Below are 17073 nucleotides of genomic sequence, written 5' to 3'. Positions count from 1 at the left end.
CTTTGTTCCCTTATACCTGTCTGCAGAATCCCACTTCCTCATTGAATCAGAACAAGGTTCTTAACCTGCAGTTCACATGCCACGAAATTCAGGGGTCTATGAACTTTTTTTTTTTTAAGATTTTTATTTATTTATTTGACAGAGAGATACAGTGAGAGAGGGAACACAAGCAGGGGGAGTAGGAGAGGGAAAAGCAGGCTTTCCGCCAAGCAGGGAGCCTGATGTGGAGCTGGATCCCAGGACCCTGGGATCATGACCTGAGCCGAAGGCAGACGCTTGACGACTGAGCCACTCAGGCGCCCCTTGATGGAATTTTTTTAAGTCACTTTTATTTTCAATAACATCTAACTGAAATTTAATTTTAGGAAATGTAGAAAATAAATCTTTGTAGTACTAGCAGTACCTGTAATGTTGTCATCAATAGAAATAATCAATTAATATTTTCATATCACATATAGACATCTCAAAATATCTCTATAATTAATGAGTTGTTAGAACTGCCAATAAGTCATTTTATTTGTTACTTAAGAACCACATGTATTATATCAATATGGAAGCACATATTACTGGATCATCACACATTTCTTTAAACATTCTGTAATTGTATATTTCATTTATGCGTTTTCAAATAGTATTGTCAGACAAGGTCCTAAGTCTCCACCAGACTGCCAAAGAAGTCCATGGCATTAGTCATTTATTCAACAAACATGAAGTCCTCACTGGGGCCCTCTCTTGTTCTGTCACCTTCATATTATGTCATTTTGCTTTTCCTTCTTGTTTGATGCTCTTCCCGTGGTTCCACTTCCTATTCTGTTCCCTGTATGAGGATCTAACCCAAAGCTCAATCCTTGACTCATAACTAAATTATTTTATACTTCCTCCCTTATAAATCTCACCCACCTGCATGACTAATTCAAACACCAATTCAAAGAGGACTCCCAAATCTACCTCTCCTAATCTTTTTTTCTCCAACTTCAGTCCTAGATTTTAAACTACCTGCTGTGTCTAGCAACCAGAAAAACAGACCATTCACGGGTAGACTGCCTGGGTTCACATCCCAGTTCGGATCACTTACTAAAAGTTGACCACAAGTAAATTATTTAACATCTGTTCCTTCAGTTGCTTCATTTGAAAAATGGGGGTGATAATAATAGTATCTACTTTATAAGGTTATACGAGTTAAAAAAGTTAATACATGTAAAGCACTGGGGCACCTGGGTGGCTCAGCTGGTTAAGCTTTGGACTCTTGGTTTTGGTTCAGGTCATGATCTCAGGGTCGTGAGATCGAGCCCTGCATCGGGCTCCACACTCAGCATGGAGCCTGCTTGGAATTCTCTGTCTTCCTCTCCCTCTACCCCTCCCCCTGCTCAAGGACTTAAATAAATAAATAAATAAATAAATAAATAAATAAATAAATAAATAAATACAATTTTAAAAAGAAAAAAAATACATGTGAAGTACTTATAACAGGTCCTAACACATTTCAAGTACTCAATAAATGTGAGCTATCACTGGTCTCATCTCCTTTCAAGCCCTGACATTTGTATCTGGTGTTTATTAACAGGTATAGTGCTAGCTACCGGGAATGTGAAGATACGGTTCTTACCTAACGACATAACATTGATCAAGTCATTTCTCTCTCTTTTTTTTAAAGATTTTATTTATTTATTTGAGAGAGAGAATGAGATAGAGAGAGAGAGCATGAGAGGGGGGAGGGTCAGAGGGAGAAGCAGACTCCCTGCTGAGCAGGGAGCCCGATGCGGGACTCGATCCCGGGACTCCAGGATCATGACCTGAGCTGAAGGCAGTCGCTCAACCAACTGAGCCACCCAGGCGCCCAATCAAGTCATTTCTCAAGTGACTCCCCACCTGGTCCAAACTTAATGGCACTGGAAATCTTTTACAACACTGCCTCAGATAAATTCATCTTCTAGTCTTCTCTCCTCCTGTTTTACCTCTTATAGCTTATATTCTATTCTGGCCAGATTGGACTGCACTGCTATCTAGAAGATGGCCTGTGCTGTTCTGCTTCTGTCTTTCCTCACACCATTCCAATCTCAGTTATGTACTTGACAGCAATGATTATGACTTAAAATGATTATTTCCCCAATACTATGAATGATGCCCCATAAACATACACATTACAATTTCATCTAAGTCACATATTTAAGAATCAATTTCCTTCAACATTTGTTCATTTTGTAAGCACCTCACATTGGCCAGTTACTGTGCCAAGAGCTGTGGATACTTTTTTAAAAAATAATACAATATGACCCAGTTCTCAAGATCAAAGTCTAGTAAGGGAGAGAAACATGTAATCACATAAATGCCATTCACTATGAAAGGTGCAATCACAAGAGGAAGGGACACCAAGGAATGAGCAGTCAGCTCAATTTGGGGGGCAAGAGTAGGCTTTTTAGATGATGGATTTGGGGCTTAGATGTATTGGAGAAAAGCTTATTCCAAGTAAAAGAACAGTATGTGTAAAATACAGAGGCATAAACCAAAATGGTCTGTCTGGGGAATAGTTCATTATGGCTGGAGTATAGGGCCCAAGGGGAAGTGGCTAGACACAAAACTGGTGAATCAGACAGGACTTTCTGGTAAGCATAGGTATTTGGACTTTATCACACAGGCAATGAGGAATTAATACAGGGTTTAAACAGTAGCATATGGCCAGAGCTGTATTTTGGAAAGCTCACTCCTGGCACTATTGTGGCAGAGGCAGAGAAGAAAATCTAAAGCAGTACTGTTCAATAGAACTTTCTGCAATAATGGAAATGTTCTATCATTCCTGCTGTCCATTATGATAGCCCCTAGCCACATGTGGCTAATGAGTACTTGAAATGTGACTAGTGCAACTGAGGAACTGAGGAATTTAGTATTAATTTAAATAGCAACATGTGCCTAGTGGCCACTGTATTGGACAGGACAGCTTTAGAGATAGGGAAATGAGTTAGGAAGCTGTTGATGTAGCTCAGATGATAGGACTATGACAGAATGTGATTCAGTAAATACTTGAGAGGCAAAATGGTAAGTCTTGTGGATATAATGTTGGGGGGGGGGGGGAAATTGAGATTGGGCTCCCAGATTCCAGGCTTTATGACTGAATAGCTGCAATTAGCCAGGTTAATACAGAAGCAGATCTAGCTTGCACAGATTGCATCAATTTTGAACTTGTTCAAGTGTCTAAGGGTTATCCAAGCAGTAATATTTAGTAGCCAGTTTAGCTCAGGAGAGTCTTCTGAACTCTCTGTAAAGATACACATTTGAGAGGCTTGGAGCCATTGGGTGAGATTACTTAGAGAAGATGAACAGAACTAGAAGCAAACTGAGGCAAAACCCTGGCAAACATCAACCTATCGGAAGAGGCCAAAGAAGAGTCCATGAAGGAGACTAGAGAGGAACAGTTGAGACTAAGAAAAGAAACAGGTGAGACTGGCCACAGAAATCATGGGTGTAGAGAATTCCAGGAAGTGTGATCAAATATCAAATGTTTCAGAGGTCAAGTAAGGTGAGAACTGAAAAGTGCATCCTGACTTTGCCAATTAGGAGGTCCTTGGTGACATCTGCCAGAACAGTTTCCAATAATGGAAGAAGTGGGCTGAAGAGTGGGAATGGGGCTGAGAGAGGAAAATTCAGGTATTTTCAGGTCTTGACTGTGCAGGGTAGCTCAGAGGTAAATAAAGAGTCTACAAGTGGACAGTTATTGGTAAGGTTTTCTTTCCTTTTTTTTTGAGGCTGGCAAACCAGTTGAGGAAAGAAGTTAAAAATGCCAATTGGAACGAAATGGAGGATAGCTTTAGAGTAAGAGATAAGGTTGACCAGGTCTAAAGAAAAGGAATTTCCTTAAACCGAAGAGGACTTCTGGTACAGTACTGAAGGATTACAGACAAGGCCCAGTTCATAGGAGAGAGATGAAAAATCGCGAGTTCTCCCGCAGGTTGGCTCTTCTGTTCTATTGGTGGGGAATAGGGGTTACGGACTAGAGTGAAGATTTGAACCCATAACTGAGGGTCAAGGGAGAGATTACTGGCTATAAACAAGTAAAAGGTTTGCTTTAGGTGGCGAAAGAATCACCATAATATGCTTAGGTTTTTATGGGATTTATTCAACATTGAGAGAATAGAGGGCAAAGCCTTAGGAAAAAGTAGGAGTTTTAACTGAAATGGTAGAGCATGAGTTCAGTAAAAAGTGAAAGTGATCAGAAGGAAGGTAAGTTTTGTGGAAGGCAAGGAGTCGAGGCTGAGAGGCCTCAGTGAAGCGACGAAGTCTAGGTAGGTTCAGGAGAAATAAGAGGCTGTAAAGCTGCCTAAGACAAAGATGCCGAACAAAACGCCCACATCGACAGTCCGCAGCTCATTTCCCGCTGGAGGCACCAAGGATGTAAACTCCCTTTCCCCTGGTCGAACTATATTAGGCCCGGGGAAGGACCCCACCCTGCAAGCCCTCACATCTCCGGGTCCAGGCCCCACGCTCCTTCACTGCCAACAACTTGGTGGGGCGCGTTTCCGCCGGACTCCGTCCAGGACGAACTAAGCGGCACTCTACACCTGAGTAAAAGGAACCAAACCAAGCCGCCCCGGGACGCCCGGCACGGCGGCTGGTACTAAGGGAGGGGCCGCTAAGGCAAGAGATCTGCGCGCCGCGCCCGCTTCCGTCCCACCCACTGCGCGCGCTCCCAGGACTAGCGAGAGAGCGGCGGTGCCTCCAGACGCATGCGCTCTGCTGCTCTCCCCGCGGGCTCCGGCGCTCCTTTCCCCTCCCCCAACTGATCGCACCCTTGCGCTTGCGCAGTGCACGTTCTCGGGCAGCGGCAGCCATGCTGAACCCGTACGGAGAGGCTAGTGGGGGGGACAGGGTCGACGACAGCAGGATAGGAAGCCGGGGTTATGGAGAAGCAGCGGCATTAAAGCGCCCTGGGTCTTTGGAGATAGGCCAGGACCGTGCGGCCTCCTTGGCCGCTTGCACGACCCCCAGAAACCTTTGGAAAACTGGTCCTCGTGGAGGGGGGGGAGGGGGCGGCTGCCACGTGACCCGGGTCAGCCAATCTGGGTGTTGCTGACGTGGCGGCGCGGCCCCGACGATCTCCCCACCCCCCCAGCTCGCTCGGGAAGGGAGGGGCTGGGGGTTACGCCCCCTCCCCCAACATAGCTTCAGTTTCCCGGGGGGGTGACACCCCGGATAACATCCTCTTCCCCCCTCCCCCCGCACCAAGCCGAGGGGAACGTTGGCTCCCCCCCCGGAAGATTCCAGGTTCCAGGTGAGAAGGGGCCCTTGGGGGGGCGGGGATGTTGCTAGTCACTTAAATGCTTAAGCAATGGTGGGGAGTCCGGGGAGGGGCGAAATTCTTGGGGTTCAGAGAAGAACCTGAGGGTGGGAGGGTTTGTCCTTCAAACAGTTTACAGCCAATGGGAGCGTGGGGGGGGGCGAGCGGGAGAGGGCCCCTCAGATGGGGGAGGGGAATGGCCAACCTCATGCCTCCATACCAATTGGAGGGCAAAGGGGCGTGGGGGCGGTGTGTGCCCCCATTCCATTCGTCCCCTGGGGGTAGAGGAGTCCGGAGCCAGGTGAGGTTTCCTTTTGGCGGCCGGAGGGAGGGGTGACCCAGTGGGCTGAGGAGTGGGAGTGGTGTCTGTATTTCCTACTCTTGGATGTGAGTGGGCAACCCAGGTTGTGAACTGAGATTGTTCCCGGGCGCCCACTCCCTTTCTCCCCAGAGACTCTGGAAGGAGCATTTCTGTGCTTTTGTGTCAGCGGTAGGAAGCTCGCAGTCATCACATGGCATGCTGGAGGTTACGCTTCGAATCGCTTATCGAATTTGTGTGCATTCACGTGGACACGGCCTGTGGAGCCTTCTGTACAAACCTTCGTTGCCTCGGTGGGGGTCTTAGCATGTGTTACCCCAGGCTGGGGAGGGCTTACAGGCTGAAAGCTTGGGGTTCGCTTGGGAGCAGAAACCAAGCCCAAGGTGGGTGCTGGGAGGGCTGTAGAAAGCGTGGTCTGAGACAGGAGGGAGTGAGGCTTAGGATCTGGAATGATTTCACAGCTCACAGGGTTTCGGGTTTCTCCAGGGTGGCGTCTTTTGCCTTCTTCATCCCCTCCCCCATTCCTGAACAGTTCTTTCCTTGTGTACTGCGGGGGAGGGAACGGAAAGGAGGGAAGAGTTACTTTTCCAAATTCCTGACTAGCTGTTAGCTTCCCCTGTGACTCATGGGGGAAGGGAGGTTTGGGAGGGCGTAGGGAGCAGTGATTTTCCGGAATGCAGGAAAGTAAGCCAGAGTAAGGTCTGGCTGCCCTTTCGCTTTCGAAGACCCAGCGTTTTCGCGACCTCCTAAATTTTTCTTCCTGGCCGGCCCCCTAATGGGCCTCTGCAACCTTGCGAGGCCTCGGGCGGAGAACTGCAGATTTAGGAGGCTGGGCCACTAGGGGGAGGGGATGGGGGGAGGGGAGAAGGCCTCCGCAAAGTTGCTGTGTCATTGCCCGCCGTGCTGCAGCCACCCGCGCCAGCCCGCATGTACTTTTGGGGCCGAAGCCTGATCCCTGCGTGGGGGAGGGCGGTAGTAACAGGGGAAGAGGCTTTCTTCCCGGTGTGCACTTCCCCCCGCAGGGTTTGCCCGACTCGGGTGGTGGAGAAGACGTGAGATTGGCGGCCATTTTAGACGCAGTAACCGAGGTTAGGGCTCAAGAATTACTACGAAAGGAGGGAGGGTGAGGTGGTTGGAGCGCAAGGACCTAGGCCCTCACGAGCCTTTCGGGGAGGGGGGGGGCTCTTACGTTCGTTGATGTACATTAATTTCTTTCTCAGCTATGCAGTCTGTTTTTTGTCTTGGTGTCCAGAGAAGGGGAGATGGAAAGGGAGACCTCCCGCTAAAGCCCAGGTTGGGGATAATTCTTTCACTCCCGCATCAGGAGACGAGGGGCGGGGTGGGGCGTGGGCTCAGAGATGGCTTGAGAGATCCTGGCCTGGTATTCTGTGTCTTTACTCATACATAGTCTAACCCTAGTCAGGTAGCAACATCGTGGGGAAGACTTAGTGAGTAGGTTGGGGGAGGGGGCGAGACTGAGCTCCCAAAATGGCTCCTGCCCCTCCTCGGAGGCGGACGGCCCGGGGGGAGGGGAGAAGGGGAGAGAAGGAGGGGGAGGGCTAGTCTGAGCTGCAGCCGCCGCCTCCTCCGCTCGCCCTCCTCCCTGGCGCTGACCGATGGACCAGCCGCTCCGTGGGGAGGACTCCGGACCCTGGTGGGGGGGTGGGGGGGCCCTGTCGCCCCCGTGGCGGAGGGACCTTAAGAGGGGGTTTCGGGCCTGCCCTCTGGATGGGGGAGGGCCAGGAGCTTGGGGAAAGGTCTGAGCTTGCCAGGAGGAGGAGGGTGTTCACCCTGATTCGCCCCTCGCAGGACTTGTTTTTTCCGCTCTGAGCCAGACACCGGAATGAAGTTTGGGGAGGAGGTGGGTTTCATTTTATAGAGAATATGGGTATGTTTGTGGAGATTTTGCTCCCACTTCAGGGCTGCCGGGATTTTGTCGACCAGGCAGATACTTTATGGGTAACTGAAGGTATGAGCAGGGAGGGATTGCAGAGGTGCTTGGGCGCAAGTTTTGGGAACGTATCCTAGATTTGGTTTGTCTTGTTGGTAAGCCTTTGGGAGCGCACTGATTCTGAGTTTTGCCTTTGTCTTCCGATTATTTGACCTGGGGAAAGACGGGGAGGATTTTAAGACTGCGGCAAGCCTGTATTTTTGATTGTGGAGTATGGGAACGTTAGATCCCTCCATGGCTACGTTCGAGAGCCCTTAGTTATCTGCTAGAGTAGCAGGCCGCGGCTTCTGAGATGGCGTCTTCTTCCTCATTTCAGATTCTTCACTGCAGCGGCCTCTCTGCCGAGAACAACCCGCCAGGCGTCCTGCGGCCACACCCTGGCGGGCCCAGGCCGGCTACGCCCACGCGGCCCCCTCCTGTCCTGTCGGTGTGGCCAGTGGAGGAGCTACGAATGGCACGACCTGCCCGAGCTTGGCAGTCGCCGGTCGCACCGGTCTTGGACGTCTGGGAAGACTTTGTTGGAAGGGGAGGCGGGGAGAGGGTGCTGCACCCATGCCAACCTCTTTCCCTGGAGTCGCCGAACCACAGCGCAGCCAATTGGCTCAGAGATGTGGCGGGTTGCCGGTTCCCTATGGGTCTATGCGGCACTCTTCTGCCTAGTGACTGACACCTTGGAAATGAAGCTTATGACGTCATTGCTCCAGCCAACCAATAGAAAACGCTCCCGCGGAGAGCTGTTCCTCCCCTTTCGACTCTGCTTCTTCACGCGCGTGAGCGAGAGTGCGCGCGCGGAGGGGGTGGGGGAAATCTCGAGCACGGTGGCGCGCATGAGCGGCGAGGCTCCGCCTCCCTGCCTATATATAAAGGGCTGGCGCGGGGCTCGGCGGCGCCATTTCGCGCTGGAGTGGAGCAACCTCTAGAACGAGCTGGAGGATTCTGCCTACTGATAGTCTTCGAGTCGTCGGGGGCCGCCATTGCAATCCACGTCCATCCGTTTGGAAATGGCCTTCGTCTCGGCCTATGACCGGTCCCGGCGGACAGTACAGACCCCATAGAAGCCCCCGACGCTCCCCTTTTTCGGGCCCCGCCCAGTTGTCGGAGTCTGTCAACCCCCTCTACTCCGCCCTCAAGAGGATTTCAAAGATGGAGGCGGCGGCTCCCTAAACCACTTTGCGTGTTCATCCGCCTCCATCCGAGATCGAAACGGGACCTCGTCCGCTGCGGGCAGTCCCAACAGGAAGAGGGGATCCTTGCAGATCAACAGCGGGCAGTATTGACGACGGTGTCCGGGATTGGGGGCCGTCCTAGTGTTTGAGGAGTCCGTCCCCCCTCGCTCGCCCGCCTCTGCTGAGGCCGCCGCCATTTTCTCGCTGTCCGCCTCCCGCGGAGCGCGCCAAGCTGCTGGGAGCTCTCCGAGAAGCCGCGGAGAAGATTGCTTTCGTGCCGGCCCGGCGGGGGTGTTGTCGCCTGGAGGGCCAAGGGCAGCGTTCCTCCATCCCTCCCCGACTCCCCGGGTTATGCTGGACCGGAAGGTAAGGGGAACCGAGGCCACCCGGACTTTCCGCGGCTGAGGGCAGCGCCGGTTCCCCGTGGTCAAGATGCTGCAAAACGTGACTCCCCACAGCAAGTACGTCCCCGCGATCCGCGTGTGGGAAGGAGACGTTGGGGACTATGGCACGGGGATGTGGGGCGTCGGGTTCCGAGGGAGGACAGAACCGATTCGGGCGCGTTGCTGTTCCGCGGCGCGACTGTTGGCTCTCGGGGGCTCGCGGAGGGGGTTGGGTGACGGTTTTGGAACGGTGGTAGAGGGCCAGATACTGCGTATGGAGGGAGTACAGGTTGTCAGTTTATGCGTTACTTTTCCCGCCGTGGTCCAGTCTTAAATCTAGTCGGACAGAGCTGGGTTGGCGGCGGAGTGTAATGGGAAAAGACGACATTGAGTGGGTAGCCGGTCCTGTGGGTGGTGGGTCTGGTGTCTAGCAGCGGTCTGTCATGGGTCTTTTAGGGTGTTTCGTGGCTACATCTAGCACCTTATAGTGTTGCTATGGTGATAGAGGAGCCTCAGACTGGTTACGGAGATTCCCAGAGTAGGGTAGACGGATTACTTTTAGCCTGTGGGTTCGTGTGTCCAGCCTAGATCATTAAATCTTTGCTTGTCTTTCAATGACAGAATCAGTTTTGTGTTGGCTTTGCCTGCGTTTTGTTTGGAGGGTGGTTTTTGATACCTTTGAGAGTTTCATTCTGGGCAGGAGGGTGGAGCTAAGGATTTTTAGTCCAGCTCTGCGGATGTAAACAATGAGATTTCCGTGTAGTGTCTGTAGTCTTAGGCCCTGGAAACACCTGGTCCTGAGGAGTACCAGAGAGAATAGAAGTTTGAGCCAGTCTTGGCCATTGATTTCAAGAGTCTGGTGCTAGAGTGGGAGCCGTTAATATTTTTTTGGCGGTGTCGGGGGTGGTCTGTCACTATTCGGCTGGAACTTGCTGACCTTGACTGGGGACTGGGCCAGCTTTATTTTTGAGTCCTTTGGAGGAAGGAGACGAATTCGATTAATTTCTGGGGTTTGGCATCTGGGTTGTTCCAGCTGTGAAGTCAGACAAATGCCCCCTTGTTTAAAAATTTTTTTTAAGTTGGTAAGGTTTTCCGTTAGATTTCTGATTCATTCTCTGCTTTAAATTAAGCAGAGCTTGTGGGGAGGATAGTGTTGTGTTCTCTTGTGCCCAGTTGGATTTTTAGGTGTCTCATCAGCATTCTATGAAATTTGCTCCCTTATTTTGTTCCCTTCCTCTTTTCAGTGGCTTCCCTCAAGGCTCAACCACCATGGCAACCACCTAGCCCCTAGTGAGGAAGAAGCTTGGGGTTTGAGCTTCTCTGCTCCACCCATTTTGCTTAAGTCCTATCCTGTGAAGCTTGTGGTTCTTAGATTCTATGCTATGCTTTATGAGAAACCATCTTGGGACTTTGTATTTTTTTTAAAGGGAACTACAGATGATAAGAGCTTATTAGAGTCTAGAAGGTGGGATCTGGATAGGTGTACTAAAAATAGGGAAACAAAAAGCGGGAGGGGGGCGCAAGAACAAAGCTCCACAGATTGGATACTGGTTGACTTACAAGCTTGATTATCTCTTACTGACTTCCAAGTCTGGATTTATTGGGTATGTAGTGTGAGTGGCAGTACTGATTTTCATGAAATTACCACATCTAATTATGTTTCCCATTTCACAGGCTCCCTGGGGAGGGGAATGCAGGGTTACTGGGGCTGGGCCCAGAGGCAGCAGCGCCAGGGAAAAGGATTCGAAAGCCCTCTCTGTTGTATGAGGGATTTGAGAGCCCCACAATGGCTTCAGTGCCAGCTTTACAACTGACCCCTGCCAACCCACCACCCCCGGAGGTGTCCAATCCCAAAAAGCCAGGACGGGTTACCAACCAGCTGCAATACCTGCACAAGGTGGTGATGAAGGCTCTGTGGAAACATCAGTTTGCGTGGCCCTTCAGGCAGCCTGTGGATGCCGTCAAACTGGGTCTGCCGGTGAGTAGGGATATTGGAGTGGGGAGGTATTGGGAATGGAAAAGAAAGTGTGTGAGTGGAGGTGGGCTGCTTAGTATAGGTGCTGCGGCCCCTAGGGACTTCCCATCCCTCCCCTATAGGGCAGATAGCCACCAGGTGTCTGGATTCTTGGTCCTTTGTGATTATTGATCCAACCGCTTGCTATCTTGGCATCTCTCATTGTGCCCTCCATGTGTCCTTCCTTAACTTTTGTGCCCTGGCTCCATTTTACAGATTCCCACCCCAGGTTGGGAGAGGACCACGGTGGCCAAAATTCTTAGCTTCTTCCTCTCCCTCATGCAGCCCATGGATAGCCAATCCCAGAGGTAATGTCACAGGATGGGAAATATTCAGAGTGGGTGGGAGGTGGGTGGTTAGAGAAAGGCACTAGGGGCCTCCTAACGGGTGTTAAGAATCCCATTCCATTTTTTTTTCTGTCCTTAGTTTAACTGGGGCCGCAGTGTAGGGGACTACATATTCTGATGCGTAGGGGGTGTGTATGTGCGTGTGTTTGCTGGGGTCAGTAGTTTAGGAAAACTGGCATTTATTTTTTAGTGGCTCTGATCCTAGCATTTATTTTTTTAGGATTATCACAAGATTATAAAACAGCCTATGGACATGGGTACTATTAAGAGGAGACTTGAAAACAACTATTATTGGGCTGCCTCAGAGTGTATGCAGGATTTCAACACTATGTTTACCAATTGTTATATCTACAACAAGGTGAGTTTTTTTAATGGGTGTTCATTAGTAGATGGAGGAAGACTGTGCTTCTGTTACTGCTAGATATTTTGTTGGTATGATGTTTGAAGGTGTTCTCAAAGTGGGTAGGATCCAGAAAATCTGAGCTCCAAAGGATACCACTCACAGTGATGTGGCTTTAGAGATCTGGAGTTAAAGGTTATTTAAGTAGAACATTTACATACTTGGGGATGGTGGCCCTGTTTCTCAAGAGAACTCTCTAGAGGGCTGAGTAGAGCAGAATGTATTCTCCTTGACAGTCTCATTCCCTTACTTTTGAACTTTTTTTTCTACTGATTTTGAGGGACAGTAGGGTAGGACGTGGAAATAAGCGGCCTAGTATAGGTAATATTCAGTTCTTGATGACAAAGTTGTCTGAGGGGCTGTGGTGATACTTGGGGTAGGAATTCCTCAGAAAAATGGTTTGTCTTCCATTAACTGGCGTTTGAATCTTCTTGTTTGTGTTTTCTGTAGCCCACTGATGATATTGTCCTGATGGCACAAACGTTGGAAAAGATCTTCCTACAGAAAGTGGCATCAATGCCACAAGAGGAACAAGAGCTTGTGGTGACCATCCCTAAGAATAGCCACAAGAAGGGGGCCAAATTGGCAGGTAGGAAGAGTGGTAGTTTTCCTAATGGAGACAAGATGGGGAAGATAGTAGAACTAATTTTTTTTTTCCTTTCCTTTTTTCCAGCACTCCAGGGCAGCATCACCAGTGCCCATCAGGTGCCTGCAGTTTCTTCTGTGTCTCACACAGCCCTGTATACTCCACCACCTGAGATACCTACCACTGTCCTCAACATTCCCCACCCGTCAGTCATCTCTTCTCCCCTTCTCAAGTCCTTACACTCTGCTGGACCCCCGCTCCTTGCTGTGTCTGCAGCTCCCCCAGCCCAGCCCCTTACGAAGGTACGGATCTGTGGATTTCTTTTGGGCAGCAGGAAGGGCAAGGTCTTGGATGAGGTGGACCCTAAAAGGCTCACATCTTGTTTTTCTCTGCAGAAAAAAGGCGTAAAGCGGAAAGCAGATACTACCACACCTACCCCTACGGCCATCCTGGCTCCCGGTTCCCCAGCTAGCCCCCCTGGGAGTCTTGAGCCCAAGGCAGCACGTCTTCCTCCTATGCGTAGAGAGAGTGGCCGCCCCATCAAGCCCCCACGCAAAGACTTGCCTGACTCTCAGCAACAACACCAGAGCTCCAAGAAAGGAAAGTTGTCAGAACAGTTAAAACATTGCAATGGCATTTTGAAAGAGTTGCTCTCTAAGAAGCATGCTGCCTATGCCTGGCCTTTTTATAAACCAGTGGACGCTTCTGCTCTTGGCCTGCATGACTACCATGACATCATTAAGCACCCCATGGACCTCAGCACTGTCAAGGTACCCACTGCATGGGGCAGATGGGATGCTCAGGCAGTGATTGGAACTTTGGGTTCAATAAAACGGATCAGTCACTTTTTATGGGCACACGGCAATCTTGATTCTTGGTATTTTATTTTTACAAAATGGTAATGGGACAAGAGGTTAAGTACTTGATAATTGAATATGTATTTCTTGGAGTTTGAAACTATATGGTGAGTTTTGTTTTCAGAGCAATACTACTCATGTATGTTTAAGTTCTACTTATTGAGTTAGGGAGTTAAGGGGTTGGAAGGATAGTCAGAGGCCACCCACCCCTGTCACTTAGAAATGGTTTTTTTTTCTAGACGTAGATATTTCTTCAACCCACCCAAATTCCTTTGACTTCAAACTTGAACTCCAGGGCATAGATCTTTAAGGTCATCCCTACTGTGCTCTCAAGAGAGGGCTATTCTTGCGGTGTCTGGGGTTGGCAGGGAAAGGTGCGTCTCCCTGCCTGTGCAGCTTCTGATGCTGCCTCCTTCTGCAGCGGAAGATGGAGAATCGTGATTACCGGGATGCACAGGAGTTTGCTGCTGATGTGCGGCTTATGTTCTCCAACTGCTATAAGTACAATCCCCCAGACCACGATGTTGTGGCCATGGCACGAAAGCTACAGGTGAGTGTCACAGTTGGAATTTGAAGAACAAATGGGTCTGGGGAGAGCGATTTTTGTCCTTTGCTATACCGCCTTATTGTGAGGCTCTCCGAGTATGCACAGTTGTAAATTGGAGCTGGACTGTACCACCAGGTGGCTGGGTGTAATTGGGGCACTATTGACTAGCATGGTTCAGAGGGTGTCTTTCTTCCTAGGATGTATTTGAGTTCCGTTATGCCAAGATGCCAGATGAACCACTGGAACCAGGGCCTTTACCAGTCTCTACTGCCTTGCCACCTGGGTTGGCCAAATCCTCTTCAGAGTCCTCCAGCGAGGAAAGCAGCAGTGAGAGCTCTTCTGAGGAAGAAGAGGAAGAAGACGAGGAGGATGAAGAGGAAGAAGAGAGTGAAAGCTCTGACTCTGAGGAAGAAAGGGCTCATAGATTGGCTGAACTACAGGAGCAGGTATTTTGTTACTTAGTTTATTTTGTAAAGTCATGCCCTAATTTTTTTCTCTCATTTTTTTTTCTACTTTATTTTTTTCATTATACATCTGATTCTTTTGTCTCCAGCTTCGGGCAGTACATGAACAACTGGCTGCCCTGTCCCAAGGCCCAATATCTAAGCCAAAGCGGAAGAGAGAAAAAAAAGAGAAAAAGAAGAAACGGAAGGCAGAGAAGCATCGAGGCCGAGCTGGGGTTGATGAAGATGACAAGGGACCTCGGGCACCCCGCCCATCTCAGCCCAAGAAGTCCAAGAAAGCAAGTGGCAGTGGGGGTGGCAGTACTGCTACACTAGGCCCCCCTGGCTTTGGACCTTCTGGAGGAAGTGGCACCAAGTAAGTTCTAAGAGGTTAGGAAGCAGAGACAAACTTGGCTATTACTATAATGTCCAGGGGGAGAATAGTTTCTCCCACTCCTTGTAAAGTTTTTTCTAAACCAGAGGTCAGCAAACGTTTTCTGTAGTTGGCTGGGTAGCAAACACTGATTTTGAGAACATAACTATAGAGTCTCTCAGTTACTCAACTCTGGGGGAGGGGGGGTAGTACGAAAGCAGCTATAGACCTTATGGAAGCAGGGGTAGGGCTATTCCAATAAACCTTTATTTACACAGAAACTAGTGGCAAGCCAGATTTGTCCCCAAGTTTGTCTGTTCCTTCTCTCTGCACCAATCTATAGTTTGTCTTGCTTTCCGTGGTGGGGTGGGTTAGAGTGTTTCAGGGAGCAAAAAGATGGACTCATGACCGTATACCAGTGTCTAGTTCTCAAAGCACAAAATAAACGGTAAGTGCTTAGCATGTGAGAAGGTCTGTTTTCCTGAGGAGTGTTGGTAGTATCTCCTCTCCAGTTGGTTTACCCATTTGCCTTAGGGGAAAACTGAAGCATTACTCCGGCAGGAAATTGAGATTAATAAGCGTTGGGAGAGGTTAGTGATGCTTTCCTAACTGACAAAATTTTGCCTGTAGACTGCCCAAAAAGGCTGCGAAGACAGCCCCACCTGCCCTGCCTACAGGCTATGATTCAGAGGAGGAGGAAGAAAGCAGACCCATGAGTTATGATGAAAAGCGGCAGTTGAGTTTGGACATCAACAAATTACCTGGGGAGAAACTTGGTCGAGTTGTGCACATAATCCAGGCCAGAGAGCCTTCTTTGCGTGACTCAAACCCAGAAGAGATTGAGATTGATTTTGAAACCCTCAAGCCATCCACGCTTAGAGAGCTTGAGCGCTACGTCCTCTCCTGTCTACGAAAGAAACCTCGGAAGCCCTATAGTGAGTATGACATGATCTTCTCCTCGTGAATCCAGCAATCCTCGAGTAGTTTTGAGGACAGTTTAGAAAAGAATAATAGGGAATGTCTAATGCATTCCTGATTGTCAGCTCCCAGGGCAGGGGGGTGACGTGCCTGTTCCCCAGTCAAGAAAGGAACTTGGCAAATAGGAAGGTACAGTGAAACTCTACGCTTGTGGCGGTCTGAGAGCTGGAGTGTTTGTTTTTCTAGCCATTAAGAAACCTGTGGGAAAGACAAAGGAGGAACTGGCTTTGGAAAAGAAGCGGGAACTAGAAAAGCGGTTACAGGATGTTAGCGGGCAGCTCAATTCCACCAAAAAGCCCCCCAAGAAAGGTGAGTACCCTGTAAACTACTACAAACTCATTACACACACCTCTCGCGACTCTTTCCTTGACAAATGGAGATGAGATTGGTACGATTCTAACGTGCAACCTTGTCCTGCAGCAAGTGAGAAAACCGAGTCCTCGTCGGCACAGCAGGTAGCAGTGTCCCGCCTCAGCGCTTCCAGCTCCAGCTCCGATTCCAGCTCCTCCTCTTCATCGTCCTCTTCTTCGGACACCAGTGATTCAGACTCAGGCTAAGGGGCCAGGCCAGATGGGGCAGGAGGCTCCGCAGGACCGGACCCCTAGACCACCCTGCCCCTTCCCCCCCCCCTTTCTGTGACACTTCCTCATCTCATCCCCCCTCCCCCCACTGTAGGAGAGCTGGCTCTGCAGGGGGGAGGGGCGCAGGGACATTTACTGAAGGAGGGACTTAAATGGACAAAATAAGATTGAGTTCCCAGCCCCATTGAGAGTGACCTCTTGGGCATAGAGCCCCCATTCAAAATGACTGGGGCGGGGCAGGGGTACAGGGTGGGAGTGGGCAAAGGCCCTGATACGGGGTTTCCTGAGGCCATAGCTGCCCTGTTCACTTGTAAAGGCCCTGTTTTGAGGTGGTTTGTTCTAATTTATTTTAAGCTAGGTAGGGCTGAGGGGAATGGGGTCATGGTCCCCTCAGCCTCCATGGGGAGGGAAGAAGGGGGAGCTCTTTTTTTACGTTGACTTTTTTTTTCTACTCTGTTTTCCCTTTTCCTTCCGCTCCATTTGGGGCCCCTGGGGCTTTCAGTCATCTCCCCATTTGGTCCCCTGGATTGTCTTTGTCGATTCTAACTTGTAAATAAAGAAAATATTATTCAAATTTTGAGTTACCTTAATAACGTTTGCTTTGTAGTGTTTCAAAAGGAACATAGTATAAAATTTTGAGGAAAATATTCCTGAAGTGAGAAAAGAGCTATCTTGTAGTTGGATTATCTTCTTAGTTTTTAAACCAGTAAGCTGTTGTTGTGATAAAAATTTCATCTGCTTTGTAAAGTGAATCCTTCAAAATAACCTTCAGGTTCACGGTTTGCTCTGGTTTTGTTTTTATTCTTTTTAGATTTATTTATTAAAGAGCGCATAAGTGGAGGGGGGCAGAGGGAGAGGC

General features: G+C 49.5%; 1 protein-coding gene across 5 annotated transcripts; it reads left to right on the top strand.

Moving 5' to 3' along the window:
• The first annotated feature begins 4816 nt into the window (after positions 1 to 4816).
• On the top strand, positions 4817 to 16804 carry BRD2 (bromodomain containing 2). 5 transcript variants are annotated; one of them, XM_021684647.2, is made up of 13 exons: positions 4817 to 5263; positions 7856 to 9166; positions 10763 to 11066; positions 11670 to 11807; positions 12300 to 12438; positions 12523 to 12737; positions 12831 to 13205; positions 13714 to 13842; positions 14037 to 14285; positions 14393 to 14658; positions 15286 to 15590; positions 15820 to 15942; positions 16054 to 16804. In XM_021684647.2, the coding sequence occupies exons 2-13, from the start codon at positions 9138 to 9140 to the stop codon at positions 16188 to 16190; spliced, it is 2409 nt and encodes an 802-aa protein (XP_021540322.1). In that variant the 5' UTR covers positions 4817 to 5263; positions 7856 to 9137; the 3' UTR covers positions 16191 to 16804. The 5 variants fall into 5 exon arrangements, with proteins under 5 accessions (XP_021540322.1, XP_021540325.1, XP_044773557.1 ...); XM_021684650.2 differs by lacking the exon at positions 4817 to 5263 and adding an exon at positions 5498 to 5881; XM_044917622.1 differs by lacking the exon at positions 4817 to 5263 and adding an exon at positions 6419 to 6881.
• Positions 16805 to 17073: the final 269 nt, after the last annotated feature.

Source organism: Neomonachus schauinslandi, chromosome 8, assembly GCF_002201575.2.
Source record: "Neomonachus schauinslandi chromosome 8, ASM220157v2, whole genome shotgun sequence".
Classification (NCBI taxonomy): Eukaryota; Metazoa; Chordata; class Mammalia; order Carnivora; family Phocidae; genus Neomonachus; species Neomonachus schauinslandi.
Note: the sequence above shows the minus strand (reverse complement) of the source record. Positions and strands in the feature narration are given on the sequence as shown.